Source organism: Buteo buteo, chromosome 27 (genome assembly GCF_964188355.1).
Source record: "Buteo buteo chromosome 27, bButBut1.hap1.1, whole genome shotgun sequence".
Classification (NCBI taxonomy): domain Eukaryota; kingdom Metazoa; phylum Chordata; class Aves; order Accipitriformes; family Accipitridae; genus Buteo; species Buteo buteo.
In genome coordinates, this window is record NC_134197.1 from 10,806,919 (window position 1) to 10,822,456 (window position 15,538).

General features: G+C 40.2%; 1 protein-coding gene across 3 annotated transcripts in view; it reads right to left on the reverse strand.

Moving 5' to 3' along the window:
- Positions 1 to 1,598: 1,598 nt before the first annotated feature.
- Positions 1,599 to 15,538, reverse strand: part of LOC142045454 (BOS complex subunit NOMO1) — a 30,582-nt gene continuing 16,642 nt past the window's right edge. For all 3 annotated transcript variants that reach the window (XM_075058995.1, XM_075058997.1, XM_075058998.1), the window contains exons 19-31: positions 14,917 to 15,126; positions 14,532 to 14,614; positions 13,374 to 13,533; positions 13,126 to 13,252; positions 12,369 to 12,482; positions 11,576 to 11,703; positions 10,854 to 10,995; positions 9,918 to 10,001; positions 7,780 to 7,890; positions 5,772 to 5,873; positions 5,431 to 5,550; positions 4,341 to 4,433; positions 1,599 to 3,411 (exon numbers count right to left, since the gene is read on the reverse strand). In XM_075058995.1, coding sequence (XP_074915096.1) covers positions 3,280 to 3,411; positions 4,341 to 4,433; positions 5,431 to 5,550; positions 5,772 to 5,873; positions 7,780 to 7,890; positions 9,918 to 10,001; positions 10,854 to 10,995; positions 11,576 to 11,703; positions 12,369 to 12,482; positions 13,126 to 13,252; positions 13,374 to 13,533; positions 14,532 to 14,614; positions 14,917 to 15,126 — 1,606 coding nt within the window. In that variant the 3' untranslated portion in view covers positions 1,599 to 3,279. The remainder of the gene's footprint in view (positions 3,412 to 4,340; positions 4,434 to 5,430; positions 5,551 to 5,771; positions 5,874 to 7,779; positions 7,891 to 9,917; positions 10,002 to 10,853; positions 10,996 to 11,575; positions 11,704 to 12,368; positions 12,483 to 13,125; positions 13,253 to 13,373; positions 13,534 to 14,531; positions 14,615 to 14,916; positions 15,127 to 15,538) is intronic.

The following is a 15,538-nucleotide window of genomic DNA, read 5'->3' on the forward strand; positions in this document are numbered from 1 at the left end:
AGACTGAAGATTCTGGGATTCATTACCCGTATTACAAAAACACCATGAGGCCTCAGAGCACAGAGTCCCCTTGCTCTGAGCATTGCAGTCTTTCACTAAGAGCATGCACCTGCCTCAGGGAGCTTCCAGGATAAAGAGAAAATAAGGTTAAAGGCTAGCAGTGTCCCTGGCACACTGGCACAGGGGAAAGGGACACATTCTTGCAGATTTCAGATTGTGCTATTCTCAGAGCCATTGCTACTCAACACACAGCAAAGGCAGCAGCAAGCAGCCCGTCCCTTACTGCTCTTAACAGTCTAAGCAAGAGAAAACAATGACATTTTGAAAGATGATAGAATAAAAGGGGGGGGAAAACCTTCTTCCTGAGAGTCCAAAATCAAGGACAAGAGACGAAGGGAGAATGTGAAAACCTCTCCAAAGCTTCTCCTAAAACAAAAATCAGCTTGAAGCAGAGCACTGCCAAAAACATCAAACGGCAGCCTCACAGGCTTCCCTTAAATCAGCTCCATCACAGGCTGGGGGCAAAATCAGAGGGGCACCACACTCTTCAAGTGTCCAGTTTATCTTGCAGGGCATCTGTCACTCACACACTCCCTGAAGCCACAGACAGGGGGAACCCTTCCAGGCAGGTCAAAAGAACCAGGACAAGGAGCTAGAGCGTCCTAAGCAAAGCAAACAGCACTTGAAAATATCTGCTTCTCAGCAGTTCTAGGGTCTGATTCACCTGCAGTGATATTTATAAGGAATACTATTATTTAAAATTAATGACAGGCAGTGAGCAGAGACCAGGCAGCACAACTTTGAGAGAAAAGAATCCAAAAGATCATTTTGTTAGTTTATCTTTGCCTTACCAGCTCCCAAGCACCATGGCAGTCGGAATAGGAGCCAAGACAGACATCAAGACAGAAACATGGGCAGGTAAAACTACTACTAATCTGAGAAAAATAAGAACGTGCTTTTCTTAAAGGGAAGTTCAGAAATGAAAAGTGAATGTCTGTTGTAGCGCAAATCAGATTTTCTATAACCTCCTATGCAGCTAGAATCAAAGCAGCCTGGAGCAGACTGTCCCATTTGGTCTCCCACAGGTGTCTGGAGCAAGCAGATGAGGGACAGAAGTGAGACCAGAAGCAGATTGGGGAATATTCCCTCCCAGTGCCCCAGTCAGAGTGTTCATGGCTAGCGTCCACACACCTCAGTCTTTATGCATGTGGCTCTGGGGATTTGAGAGACCACATTGCTGATTTTTCTGCTTGGGTCTATGTATCTGATTACTGGTTTCTAAATATAATTGGAGAGAGTGATTTCTTGGCATTTAATTCTGCTTCAGAAAATTATCATCTCATGCGTCAGTTTTCTCCATGTTCTCAAAGGGCACCATGACTTCTCTGCCAAGTGAGAAACTGCAACCTACAGTTTTTGTTAGGAATAAACACTTCAAAAGCAGAATAAACCTCAAAACACTGGGCTGGAAGCAAGTAGGCCACCAGTATGCTGCAGAAGGCAAAGAACAGAAAATTTTGAGAAGAGACGTCAGGCAAATCCTAGGTTTAGAAGCAAGCACAAAATTAGCAAGCATTAACACTTTTTTTTTTTCTTTTTATTAACAGCATTTCCAATGTTTAAGATCATCAGCAAGTCCCACAGTTCAGAGGTCAGAATATCTGGTACTCCCAAGGCACATGGACATGTGCATTTCTTCCTCATACATTTCCCCAAAGTAGCAATACCTTTCTTAACGTTCATCAGCTTAAAATAAAGATGTATTGAAAATGTACAATTTATTCTAAGTCTTACAACACTTTTTTACCCCATATATTGCATCATAGCAATATAAAATTCAAGGGCATTGAGTAGAGAACATGATAGTTTATTAGAGCTTCATCTCAAACTCTATACATACATGCTTTTCCAACATTCTTCATTTTTAGTATTATCTTGTAAGAATTTCCCTCAGAGAGATCAGAGTGATCATGGAACAAAGTTTTAATTATTTAGGCCCAAAGTAATGCAAAATACCAACAAAAATAGCATAAACCTTTAGCATCCAAATTTCTAAGAATGGTAGGGTTTGTAAGCTTAAATATTTAAATGTAAAGGGACTTTATTTCAAGTACTGTAAAAGAGAAACATTGTCACTTACTGGCAGTACCAATGTCTTTGCAATATTTGTAGGCATTTATGTGCCTCTTTCAAAAGCTCTATTAACCTTTATACTATTTGTCAATAAAAAGCCCCATTAACATTTAAACTGTGTATGTCCAACTGCCTACTTCAAACAAGAATCAAAAGATAGCCTGTAAGAAACAGTTATTTATTACAGAGTACATTATTGGGACTATACACATTGATGATTTTGAAAAGCTCACATTTCTTAGAGTAAAAAACAAAAAGTAAAAAAAAAAGTAAAGGAAAAAAAAAAAAATCAATCACCGATTGGCAAAAAGGCTGCACATGGCCTGAGCAGGAGATGTGACAGCCACACAGGTGAATGGGTGTCACTGAAAACACAGTACAGCTTTGGAAAGAATAGTACAACCAGCTGGAGCCACTTCAGGAATACTGGAGGTCTAAAGAGATCACACTGTATGTGAAACTGAAATTTAAACACTGCTTTTGCAGTGAGAACATCAGAACTTAACTGACCTTAACAACTAGCCTTACCTGATGTTAACAATTTGTCTTCATTGGGCAAAAACTTGACTTTAATCAAAGATAACATAATCATTGGGTAAGAACTGAAATCACAGCTGTGCAGATGACAGACTCTTCAGTCAAGCTGCTGAACTGGAAGTGCAAAAGACATAATTCACCAGTTAATGTGTGTCCCCCAAAACTGTTTCAAGCACCACTGACTTAGTGAAATCTCTATGTGCTGCTTCTGTAAAGTAGGTATTTCAAAAGGTAAGGAAAAATGATCCCAAAATCTAGAGACAGTCTATTACCACTGCTTTCACAAGTCATTAATGAAGACAGCATGACCTGTTCCACTGAAGAGAGAAAAGAAAAAAGAAAAAAAAAAAAATCATTAATTGTCTTCAAGTATGGGAGATGGACTCACAGTGACAACAGAGGCATTCATTTCATTACTTTGCAACGAGGAAATCTACAGACTCCATAGAAAATTTACAACCAAAATGGAGCTAGGGTGACAAATGGCACACGTGTAGCAACAACAAAAATGTAAAGTCTCCAAATTCATCAAAAATGTTTTTTTAGTGGCTTCACTTCCTCAGGCTCCAGTTTGATGGAGCACCACTTCATGCAATCACTCCTTCCATTTTACGTCCGTCTTGTCTTCTGTTTTTTTGTTTGTCTCTTTGCATCCTCCGAGCCACCTGTGTCAGAACCTGTCTGTCCAAGAGCACGTACTCCTTGCAGTCGAGTTGTCAGCTGTAGCAATAAGGGAATAAGCTGGGCAAGAAAAAAAAAAGGGGGAAGCAGCTTGTGGTTACAATGGTATATATGGTCTGAACAATAATGTCCTTTAGACCTACGCATCTCCAAACAAACAAACACAATCTACTGCATAAATGGCATATCTACAAAGATATAAAAAAAATGGCACAAATCTTGGGAAAGAATCAAACCAAACTTCTGGGAATTTCTGATAATCAAAACCTAAAATGATTGCCACTAACTTTTTTTTCCTGCAGTCATCTAGCCAGGAACAGCAGTTTGAATCCCGAGTTTAGAAAATGGCAGCTATTTTCAGTGGAGTCACTTTCAGTAACACTGTAGAAAATCCTGGAGAATCCCATGTTCTGTGCTGTCTTACCCAAGTTTGAGAGGAAATCAAACTGCACAGATAAATTTCTTTATCAGCAAAACAGAAATCCAGTCGTATCAGAGAAGACTAGAAGAGCATGACTTGTTAACAAAGACAGAGGGGGTTATATAGTAGGTAGTTATATTCTTCTTGAGAGCTTTTCACTAGGGAGGGTGTAAAGCTAGAGACCAGACTCAAGGATTTGCAAGATTTCTTCCAGTCTGATTGTTCCTGAAGCCAATAAAATAATTATTTTCATTCCTACTATCACTGAGTCTGGTTATCTGAATTTGAATGATGCTGTACTGGGGTTTTTTTCCCAGAGCTATCAAATGAGAAGACAAAATTCAGAAGCGGCACAGGAACTCACCTTCACACTAAGTTTTTTTAAAGGACAGTAGTTGTCCAAAAACTTGGCTACATGGTAGCTTTTCTTAAAATGTGTCACATAAGGTGACTGCTGACTGCATCTCTGTTTAGATAACCACCTCAACAAACCCTTACTTAACACACTACAAAGTATTCATTGACAGGACAATAATATTTGGGTAAGACAAAAAACCACATGACCTACCTTATCATGGTTGTAACCAGCCAACAACAGAAGCAGCGTCAGTGGTAACGCGATGTAAGATCCTTGGGCAATATCTTGTTCAGGCAGCTTTCTCTGAAAACGGTGGGGACCGTGGATTTTTTTTTAATCTTTTTTTTTTTTTTTAAACAGTCATTTCAACTATGAAATCCCTCAGCTTTAAGCAATGTCAGCAATAGGACCATGTGGCACATCCAGGCCTTCCCATCTGACTTCCTCCGAAGTGCTGCTCTAAGATTTACTTTACCTTCAACTTCAAAGCGGTCCCCTTGATCAGATTCATTCATCTGTTACCTTCTTCTTGGGGTTTGCCTTTTTTTAAAGTTAATTTACCGATGGTCAGCCTCCACTTTACAGTCAACCTGGTGTGCTTTGATTTACCCATCACAAGCTGCCCAAAACTCTATGATCCCACTGATAATACTACAGCAGCCATACTAGCGCAAAATCTTTCAGGCACATCTGCATCCCTCATTTATAATTGCCATTTCATGTTTCCCTCATATTTTGCTGGCATCTGAACATGCAGTGATGCAGAAAAGAAATAGATCATTCAAGTATTACAGAACAAACTTCTGTATTACACTTCACTAAATTGACCGCACTGTTCAGAAGTGCAAAAATACACTTCTCTCTCAAGGGCGACGTTTTCCCCTGATGCTAGTTCAAAACCCCTCTGCTTTAGCCTCTACCTCAGCTCCAATAACTAAAGCTCTCTTTCTGGCCTGGTGATACTTCTTTCATATACACAGAAGTCTTTAAAGGAATTCTGACAACAATCCTATCTTTGTCCTTCAGCCCCCAGTTACTGCAACCTTTCAGTTAGTGTCACGGCTACAATCCCTTCCTGAACTCCTTACTTGCCTCCCATAACATACCAGGTTATTACATGCCTGCCTGATGCCTTAAATGTAGCCAAATCCAAATTCATAGTCACTTTAATGCCTCTCATAAACCTCTTTATGTTTACATTAAGAGAAAGTTTGGCCAAGACGACAAAATACATGAAGGCTATACTACCAGACATTGCTCTCAAGATGAACAGTTGAGCATTTAAGTACTTTGTACTTACAGTGGGACTGAAGATCAGTGTAACGTGTTTATGATATCCTATAGCAGTGAACGAAACTTGAGGCAGGGTATAGTCATACTGTGATTTAGACAATGTAGAATCCAGGAGCACCACATAATTCTGTGGGTAAAAAATACACTCAGTCTACAGCATCAGTAGCGGTCTGAGACAAAATCAGATTTAAAGGCAAAAGTCAGTTTAAGAGACTTCAAATCTTCTGAGACACTGGTCACTCCAGCATGAATACAGTACTGCAGGCGCACCAGAAATAACACTTCAGTGTCCTTAGAGAAAAAAAAAATTAAGTGACCTAAGCTAATTTTATTCAGCAATATTCTTACCTCTCCATCTCGGAGCAGTGGTGGGAAATGGAAAAATAGGGATAGGCCTAAGTTGACTGTGTGAATTGGGTTGTCCAGATTTTCACTTTTGTAGAGCTTCACCTGTGAGGGAAAGAAAAAAGCACAAATCGGGTATTTCTGAGCCTGCACCACAAAAGGTATTTCAGACATCCCACATGTTAAGGGGTAAAAGCACTTCAAAACTCATCATGTGTTCTATAAACAGAAAGTTGTCAAGTAAGAACACCTGGAAGTGTTCTAATCTGGGATGTGAAAAGTCACAGAAACAGTCTTTTTACAGAACTTGAAATCATTTAGGAACAACTGATGACTGACATTTTCACATAATCGAGTGTATTAACAGTAGCCTGTGCTATGCATTAACCAGAACAGAGTAATTCTTTTAAATAATCCCAGCAGTTGCACAGGAATTTGCAGCTGGGGGTTGTTTCTGTTTCTCCAATAGGCTCATTTTGTTTGATTTCAGTTTCTCAACATTTATTTAACAAGCTAGACATCCTCAAGCTACACAATAGGCCTGAAGTCCTCAGCAAATACAGTTTGCTCAGAAACCAGCATAATTAAAGGAGGGGTTGTATCATAGTCAAATAAGGCTGGTAGGGGCAGCAGCACCTCCTTACATGAGGCTGCCTGGGCACACAAACATTTATCAGCCGCTGCGCCTCCTCCAGAGGACACAGTGAGCAAAGTGATGGTTTTTGTGGACCACTCTGAAGCAGCCTTCTAGCATCTATACCATTGCTTGTAAACCTCTGGATCAGATATTTGCCAAGACTCAGCTCTCCTTGCAGGCAGAGCCCAACTAAATTCTCATTGATTCTGCTCAGTGCTACCATGGTTGCAGCTCAAACCACAGCTCACCAGAGCATGTCCAGTTGTTTCATCAAGCCCACACAACCAGAAGGGACCAGACTGTGGTCACAAAACCGCTTGCTTGTGTCTGCATCAAATCTTAGCACATCTTTCAAAGACAAAAATTTCTGCCTTGAAAGCAAGGGTGATGACACGCACCCATCAACAGGACACGAGCATGACATGCAACACAAGACCCAACCTAATATGAAACAGGTACAGGCTTGGATAACTTCCATATAATCAAATTTTGACATCAATTCCTATTTGCTTAGGCTGAACTGCAAGGGTCTAAATTTCCCAGAAAGATGGGAAGCTTGCTCAGGTGCTCTTCAGTAAGGTGATACATTTTCACTTCACACCTGCTCTAACTGTTGGATCCTTTGGATGTCTCCCCAAAAACGCAACAGCTTAGCAATGAGATCTTGGCAGGTGAGATGCTAACAGACTAGTCTGAAAAAAATTCAGGCGTTGCATTTATATTTGTAGGTAACATTTCAAGAAGCTTTTAAACCTGAAAAATGTTACTTTAACTCCTACCACACTAACACCTCTTGCGGATGCTTCCAGCATTTGCACCCTAAGCCAAAAGGATCACAGGTGTTTAGCAAGCTTTTTCAGATCACAGTGTCGTCTTTTGAATTTTTAAAATTTCAGCTTTACTATTTGTCTCTTACACTCTCTTATAACTGTACTTTTAAATTCATGTGTCCTATGGTATCGTTGCATTCGTACAATGGCTTCTTGGTAGCAGACATGCATGTCAAAAATTTCAGTTATTTCAGGAATTAATGCAGTTCTCTGATACGGAAGACGCATTTCACCCCTGGTGTCTTGCTCTCCCTAAAGACAGGGCATCCCTAGTCAGGGAAGCAGACCCAGAGATGTACAGGCCAACCTGAGAAAGTATTTCTTAAACATGCTCCCATGAAAAATGGAAACATCAAAACAAAGCAGTCAGGAACACTGGAATCTTAATTCTATCTGGAATTCAAATACACCTTCATTAAAGTATTAGTCATAATTTGAATTAAATGTATGCTCTGGCTACTGAACAATTTCCAGTGACCCTGCTGAAAACCATTGGGAAACCAATGGCCAATACACTTGACAAAGATGAAACACTTGAACTTACACATAACGTGGAGAGATATTCGGAAGATGTAATTACATTTCCACTTAAATCAAACTGATTAATTTGCCGGAACGCTATAATATTAACATCATCAATGTCGCTGTTCCCAACCTGCAACATAAAACAGAGTCATGTTTCTACCAACAGAGGAACAGTCAACAGAGAACAGTTAGCACAACACAAACATTGCTCACAATTTTAAACAAAAAGTGAATTTTTGTCCTGGTTTCAGCTGGGATAGAGTTAACTGTCTTCCTAGTAGCTGGTACAGTGCTATGTTTTGAGTTCAGTATGTGAAGAATGCTGATAACACTGATGTTTTCAGTTGTTGCTCAGTAGTGTTTAGACTATAGTCAAGGATTTTTCAGCTTCTCATGCCCAGCCAGGGCACCTGACCCAAACTGGCCAACGGTGTATTCCATACCATGGGACGTCCCATCTAGTTTAGGAACTGGGAAGGGGGGGGCAGGGATTTCGCCGCTCGGGGACTGGCTGGGTGTCAGTCGGCGGGTGGTGAGCAATTGCACTGCGCATCAGTTGTACATGCCAATCCTTTTATTACTTACTGTTGTCATTTTATTAGTATTATCATTATTAGTTTCTTCTTTTCTGTTCTATTAAACCATTCTTATCTCAACCCAGGAGTTTTACTTCTTTTCCTGATTCTCTCCCCCATCCCACTGGATGGGGGGGAGTGAGCGAGTGGCTGCGTGGTGCTTAGTTGCTGGCTGGGGTTAAATCACGACAATTTTGTTCTATACTAACAACATGGAAACTTGAAGGCTTTCCAGTTCCAAGTACTTTTCCTCCAGAGTGCACAGCTCACAATTACAGATTTGTGCATTATCAGCACAAGGCTGATGGCATTAAGTTAAACTAAACATGGAAGAAGTATCAAAAGCAACAATTATTTTGGAAGAGGCTGAGTTGCATACACAGGACTGCCTGATATCTGAACATTGGTCTCAGTATTTTGCATCTGTGCTGAGGGATACATATTACTATGACAGGATGTTTATACAGTTGACTAATGAGGAATATGCTCGTATCATAATATAACCTACTTCAAAAATACATAACTTTATATTCTTCAAAATTGTTTAAAATACAAAACATTTGTGTTTCTAAATCTGAACTCTGATCAGAGTAAGGAAAGACATTTACTCAAATAATAACTACAGTAACAGACAGGTTACGGTTAGATCAGGTGCCCTATCAACAGTCTGGTGCCACTGAGGCTGTACTTTTTCCAGCAGGTGTCTTTCAAACACTTCTCTCTCCTGCAGAAAATGGCCAGCTAGCCAGGATACTATTAATACAAGCTACTGCATACAGCTGTCACTTGCAGTACATAACCTTCATATGATTTTCTGGAATCTGGGTTGCCATTCTTTTCCCCTTCCCAATGAGCAAGCACTCTCAAGAAGAAGACACTAAGGACGTGAAACACTTCTGCCCTTCTGTTTCGCTGCAAAGGAGGGCACCCTGGTCAGGCAGGTGTCCGAACTCAAATAATGATCATCTCCCACTGAAAAGTTCGGGACAACTAACGAAAGCTAATTAACCTTTGCTGGATGTCAAGAGATAAATGCGAGGCAGCTAATCTGAATCTGTAAGGATGGAGGAATATTTAACAAGATTTCACTGGTTTTCAATTCAAAGTTATTACTACGTTTTGTAAAGATTTGCTAGTCTGAATGACAATTTCACCTACATCAAGACTGCAGGATTTAGACCAAATAAAGCATAACAAAATCTATCTTATCAATCAATAACTAAATACAAAGATAGGATAATATGACAATTTATGACACCCTCAAGTCACTACTGCTTTGTTCCACATCATAGAGAAATGCTGAAAGGTATTCTATACATATATTCTCTTGTTTCTTGGTGTATAGTTTTTGTGACTGTGAAAGAATCCTTTTCACTTGTTTACTGTTTGGGTTTTATCCTACTTCAGTTTTAAGCTATGGTGCAGACACACAATATGGGGACCGTATTTAGGGAGCTAACTTGCTAAAAGCCACTTGTCTAAACAGAATACGTTCAAATACATTGCTGCTGATAGAAAAGACATAATGCTTAGACAGATGCATTTCATATTTAAGTGATACTACAAAAAGAGAAAAAATTACCTCAATTGCCCGATGCTGTGGTAAAGCTCTTTCAATGTGATCATTGCCTTCAGCTTTGAGTTGGACATGATACACACAGCCAGGCTAAAAGCAATATTCGGATGATAAATCCCAACACTGAATAATACATACTTTAATTTTAGAAAAAAGAAAGAGAATTTTCTAACATTTAAGATACACTACCCAAACAGATCTAACTCTATCCAGTTAAATTTTTCCTTATCCTAAATAGAAAACTTAACTCGATAACACTATTAGGGGTGTTTACTGCCAGCAAATACAAAAGGGCTATCACAGAACTTTCACTAGTTTATTAAATTACAGTATTAAATCATCTGCTGTGAAGTGTTTTAGCTAGAAAGAAAATACATTAAACAGGATTAAAACCTGATCAAATACTGCTTTCTACTTCAGTGAAGTCCTTACTCCATACATAGTGGTCCCATAAATCCAGCTTTCATGTTTCCCGCAGAACAGCTTACTTCACATACATGCTGTACAATCAACATCATACATACACCCAGTATCCTGCTAAAACCATGCTGTCACAGTGTTTTCACAAGAGAAACTAAATGCTTCCCCAAATTCTTTTGCCTAAGAAAATTCCCTGCTATAACTCCTGAACACCTGTTAGACACATTCAGTACCTTGAGTGGGGGCTTGTGTCACGTCATGCGAACTGTCCAGTGTTTGTGGGAGGCCATCACAGTATGCTGGCTGCAAGTTCCACAGACTTATACTAAAAGGTTCTTCCCCTTTACTAGAATGAATGTTCACTACATGACAGTGTTTCCTAACACAGTGAGACTCAAGGGAATCTGAGCCAGCAAATGTGATGAGAAAACAGAAATTGGTAGCTAATTAATAAAACACCTTTTATTACTCCATTAGCATGCTAACATAAAAGTAAATGACAGAGAGCATTCTAATCCTTACCAGAAGGCCACGTAGCCTGAATTTGCCTTCTTCATCAGTTACTGTGTCTTCTCCATAGATGCTACAATCCTTCTGCCCCACAGCTTCTACTGAGACTCCCTGCTCAGGCTCCCCATTTAAAGAAGAAACTGTGCCGTAACAGCTAGAGGTATAAACAGAACCAATTGCTACAGATGTGCAGATGCTGTTTTAATGCACATTTTAAGGATATTTTATTGTTATCACTGATGGAAAAAGTACTTAATATATTTAGCAGAGCATGGAGAAGAAAAGAATTTATAATGTAGATGTAAAACTGTTTAAAGCATTAGAATTAGCCGCAGCTCAGAGCACAATTCAGGAATCAAAGTTCCATGACCTCCATGAACAGCAGCACTTACCCCTAAGGGCAAGGAAAGGATCTTGAAGTCAGATACCTGAATTGATCTACCATCCCTAGAGTAGTCTCTCCTCTCCCAATGGACATAGCACAAGCCACTTCCAGTGCCACTGACACAGCGCTTTCATAGCAGTGTCCTGTCATCTGGGCTTAGCTATATATCCACATGCATGAGAAAAGGCCAAAAAAAGTACTTATACACAGCATAATAAAGTTAAATTGTGCCTTCGAAAGTACCCTCCAAACCTTCAGAACAGAGGTGTATCAGGAGAAAAAACACATTTTGCATAATGCATCCTGATACAGTACATCACATTTTGCACGGCATTTCAGCTCTACTGACCTGTAAGCTGTTCTGTAACCAGTTACCCGAATTTTAAGATTTTGTCCTTCCTGCACTTCAATCATTTGTGATGATGGTTCAAAGCGAAACTCTTTCATCATGGGTTTAAAATAATACTGCCCCGGGCTCTGTAAAGAGGCATGAAACAAGCTGTTTACTGATAGTGACGCAGAAATTCACCAACTCCAAACAACTGTGTTTCTGCAAGAGCTCCCTGAAGAGCTAAAGTTCTCTGTCCCAACCATAGGTTAAACTGGTCGGAAAATTTGAGCACTGAAAAACAAGGAGTGTGGTGGACAATTAACCAATGAAACTCCACCAGGTGATAAAGCCTGAAAAGGGAAAGGAAACTATGGCCCTAAAACCTACCACAAGGCCTCAAGGACAGGAAAGTGACCAGGAGAGAAGGATGTCTGCAAGGAAACTGTTCAGGCATGTCTACACACATGTACAGATCAATAATTTCATTAGATTTCTTCCCTCAAATGATCGTCAACAAATTGGCTTGTTTCATGTTTACAGACTGCAATTTAGTATCCGAGATCAATCAACATCATCTACTACCTGTTGGGGAGAAATCTCTTGCCAGGTTAGATTTCACATCTTTCACTTGCTAAGATTTTAAGTGCTGTCCACTCTGAAGGACCTACATCTCTCATTGTGGGTTATGGTTTCAAAGGAGACCATGCATCCCCCTGCCGCTGAAGAGAGCCAATAGCATCCCTATGTTGGACGGCAAAGTAACACAGCGTCACACATGCAGCCACATTCAGAAGAATCAATTTCAACTTACCAGATTGGAAAAAGTCAGCATGCCATTATCCTGTGTAAGGAGGTTGGACCGAAACACCCCTCCACTGAGAGACAAGAGAACTCCAGCAAGAGCCTGGTCATCCTCTGATTTGATCTATTTTTGAAAAAAACAATAGTTCAAGTGTAAGCGAGGGTTGCTCTACGAAGAAGGGTTCAGTTCAGAAGCCCCTTACAGGATGCACAGATGTGCTGGCTCTGAGCACTCAGCTGTGAGCAGAAGAAAACTAACCACATTTGCAGTGTATCCCTTCCTGTGAGAGTGCAGGGCTACAGAGGTTTGTGCTCTCAACATCTGGGCAGTCACAGCCACACATAGCATGTGTCACCAGAACAGTCATTCTCTACCACTTCATAGGACATGCTGGGGGCCAGAACAAAGTATCCCAAAGACTAGAACCAGGCACTAGTTGGACCAGACTGTACCCAAAAAAAGTCACCTTGAGGGATAAAACTCATTAAGGGAAGGTGGTCCAACTCTACAAAAGCAAATAAAGCCAGTCTTTTGGACTGCAGGCTCTAACTTTTACTTTATAAGCCTTGCAAAATATCTCCTGCATGGCAAGTCATGACCTACAACTTAAGCGCATCCACTGAGATTCTTTCCCCATGACAAAATTATCTTATCCCCAAATCCCACACCCATTTGTGTTTGGCTGGGACACATCAGTTAACTTTTTTGCCTGTCTAGCTCTAACTGCACACCATTCATTCAGAACCCAAAGTATTTAGGACATTACCTCGAATGTCACCCCAGCAAGAGCAAAAGCTTTGAAGTCCCCAACTGTTCCTTCTACTGCAGTCAAAACAAACCCCTCTTTCTGAGCAGTAACTGTATATTCCAAGTCACTGTGGAGTGGCCCAACACTTCAAATAAAAGGAAAGAACTTGTTTTAAAAAAAGCACTTGGATATTACACACACGTTGTCAAGTCACCATCGCACTTTAACTAAAGAATCCAAAAGATCAAAGCAAATCTGTTAATTACCTGTAAGCACCTTTGTCATCAGTGAAAACAGTGATGAGCGGGGAAGTTGCTCCCTTTTCACCAATGACAATCTCAACACCTTCCAATTCAGGATGAATTTGCCCTTCCAGAAATAAGCCTGCTTTTCCATGAATCTCTATCAGCTTTCCAGGACAACTCTCTTGGTCATTGCAAAGGGAATTTAAGACAAACAAGAACGTCAAAAATACACTCACCATTGTGTCTTACAGCAAGAGTTTAACTACTTCCAAAGTGATCAGTTGGTGTTCTTTTACCTTAGAATAAGAGATCAACCCACAAAATTGTATGGCCTCTCAACACATCCTAAAACATCTAAACATTCCCAAAATTAATAACTAAGTTCCAAAGCTATAAGCACCTCTCCAGAACAAACATTCTGAATTTGCTAAGTGCTTTGAGGATTCATTAAATTACACATACTGCAGCCACATGGAGAAGATTCCAACAATACTCCCTTCTAGCTGATATTACACTGAACTTTGACAAAAGTTTTTGAGATCAAGTTCAGGTCAGCATATGTCATACTTAATGACATAAGTAAAATTTTAACACCACCACCACCCCCAATGTATTTAGAATGTGCACAACAAAGAGGCACATAAAAAGGGGTACCTAACATTTTCTAGTGATTTCAAATAAAGTATGTTCACTAAGGGCAAGATGGACACTGACTTAACAAGTGTCATTGACGGATGGATGACAACCCTGACAATTTTGAAGTTTTCTTTTTTGTGAGTATTTTTATTATTGTAATTTACTACACAGAAAACTTAACAGAAACTTGAATTTGGTAACAAAATCAAAATACAAACACTGCTTTAGCACAACTATTTTTCTAGATGAGAGCAATGTGAACAATTCTGAGAATCTGGTGTAATATCCAGAAATCGAGCCCTTCCTCTTGTGCCAGGTGGTCTTTCAGCACTTACAAGCATACTCTGCTGATAAAAACTGTACTTGCACCCTCTGCCAAACACACACGCTTCCAAATTCCAGAGTGAAACTGGCCCAATGAAATAGCTGCAACTGCTACTTTCCTAACATTACCTTTGAAGAGCTAGTCATGCATTCATCTATAAGGATACATTTCTGCCTTAAAAATCTACTCCTTTCAAGCTAGATTTTATTTATATTTACCTCCACTAACAACCGTTTCCACATAAGGCGGGTAGAAAAGCAGCTCTTTTGATGACGGTGTCACAGTAATTTTCTCTCCAGACCTGTAGAACACAAATAAGATACAATTAGAAGCAAATGGAATTAGCAGCTCTCATGTAGAACAGAGTACTGCATATTGACCCAAGAGTCCATCTAAATACCCCAAGGAAAAGGTATCAACAATAACCTAAGCAAAATTAGTATTATGTGGTACTAGTTCCCATTTAGCTGACAGTCAACAAGAACAGGCATGGGTACCGATACAGCAGCTCTTTCCTATATGGAATATATCACTGTTCTGTTTGGTGGAAACACCAAACAACAGTACAAAGAATACACCTCGTCCACTGGGGCTTGGTATTACCTTGCCCAGTATGAAAATTCATATAAGAATGGTCCTTGGAGTTCTTCCACCATTTCTTGCACTGGTGGCTTTGTTCCTTCCTCCTCTTGACCCTTCTTTTCTCTCTCCTGTCGGCGGGTCTCAATTTCTGCCAGCTGCTGCTCCCTACGTAACTCCTGTACAGACTTCAGGGGCCCCAAAACTAACGCAGGTTCACTGTCAATGGATGACCTGAAAACATGGAGGAGAAAATAAAATCATCTGCTTTCATATGGAGGGATAAGAGCTTGTTATACCTGTTAATTACTGCCTTTATACCACAGCAGACAAGTCCCAGGATTTTTTTTTTAAATCCATCCCTTTTTAATTCTGCTATTTATTCCAAGCACAACTAAAACTTTTAACCTCCATATCAATCACTTTCTACTAGAAAGGCTCATTCATAGGGAGTACAGGCAACCTACTTGGCCTAGGAGGAAAGGACCTACTTACAACTCTCACAAATTTTGCCCCATCATGCTGTAACCATTCAAGAAGTTACGACCCTGTTGCCTCCTCCTCCCCTCTGCCGTGCCTCGGCATCCCACTGCATGCCTACATCTCAACCACTTTCCGGAGTCCAGCATCTTAGCTTAGCTTAGGT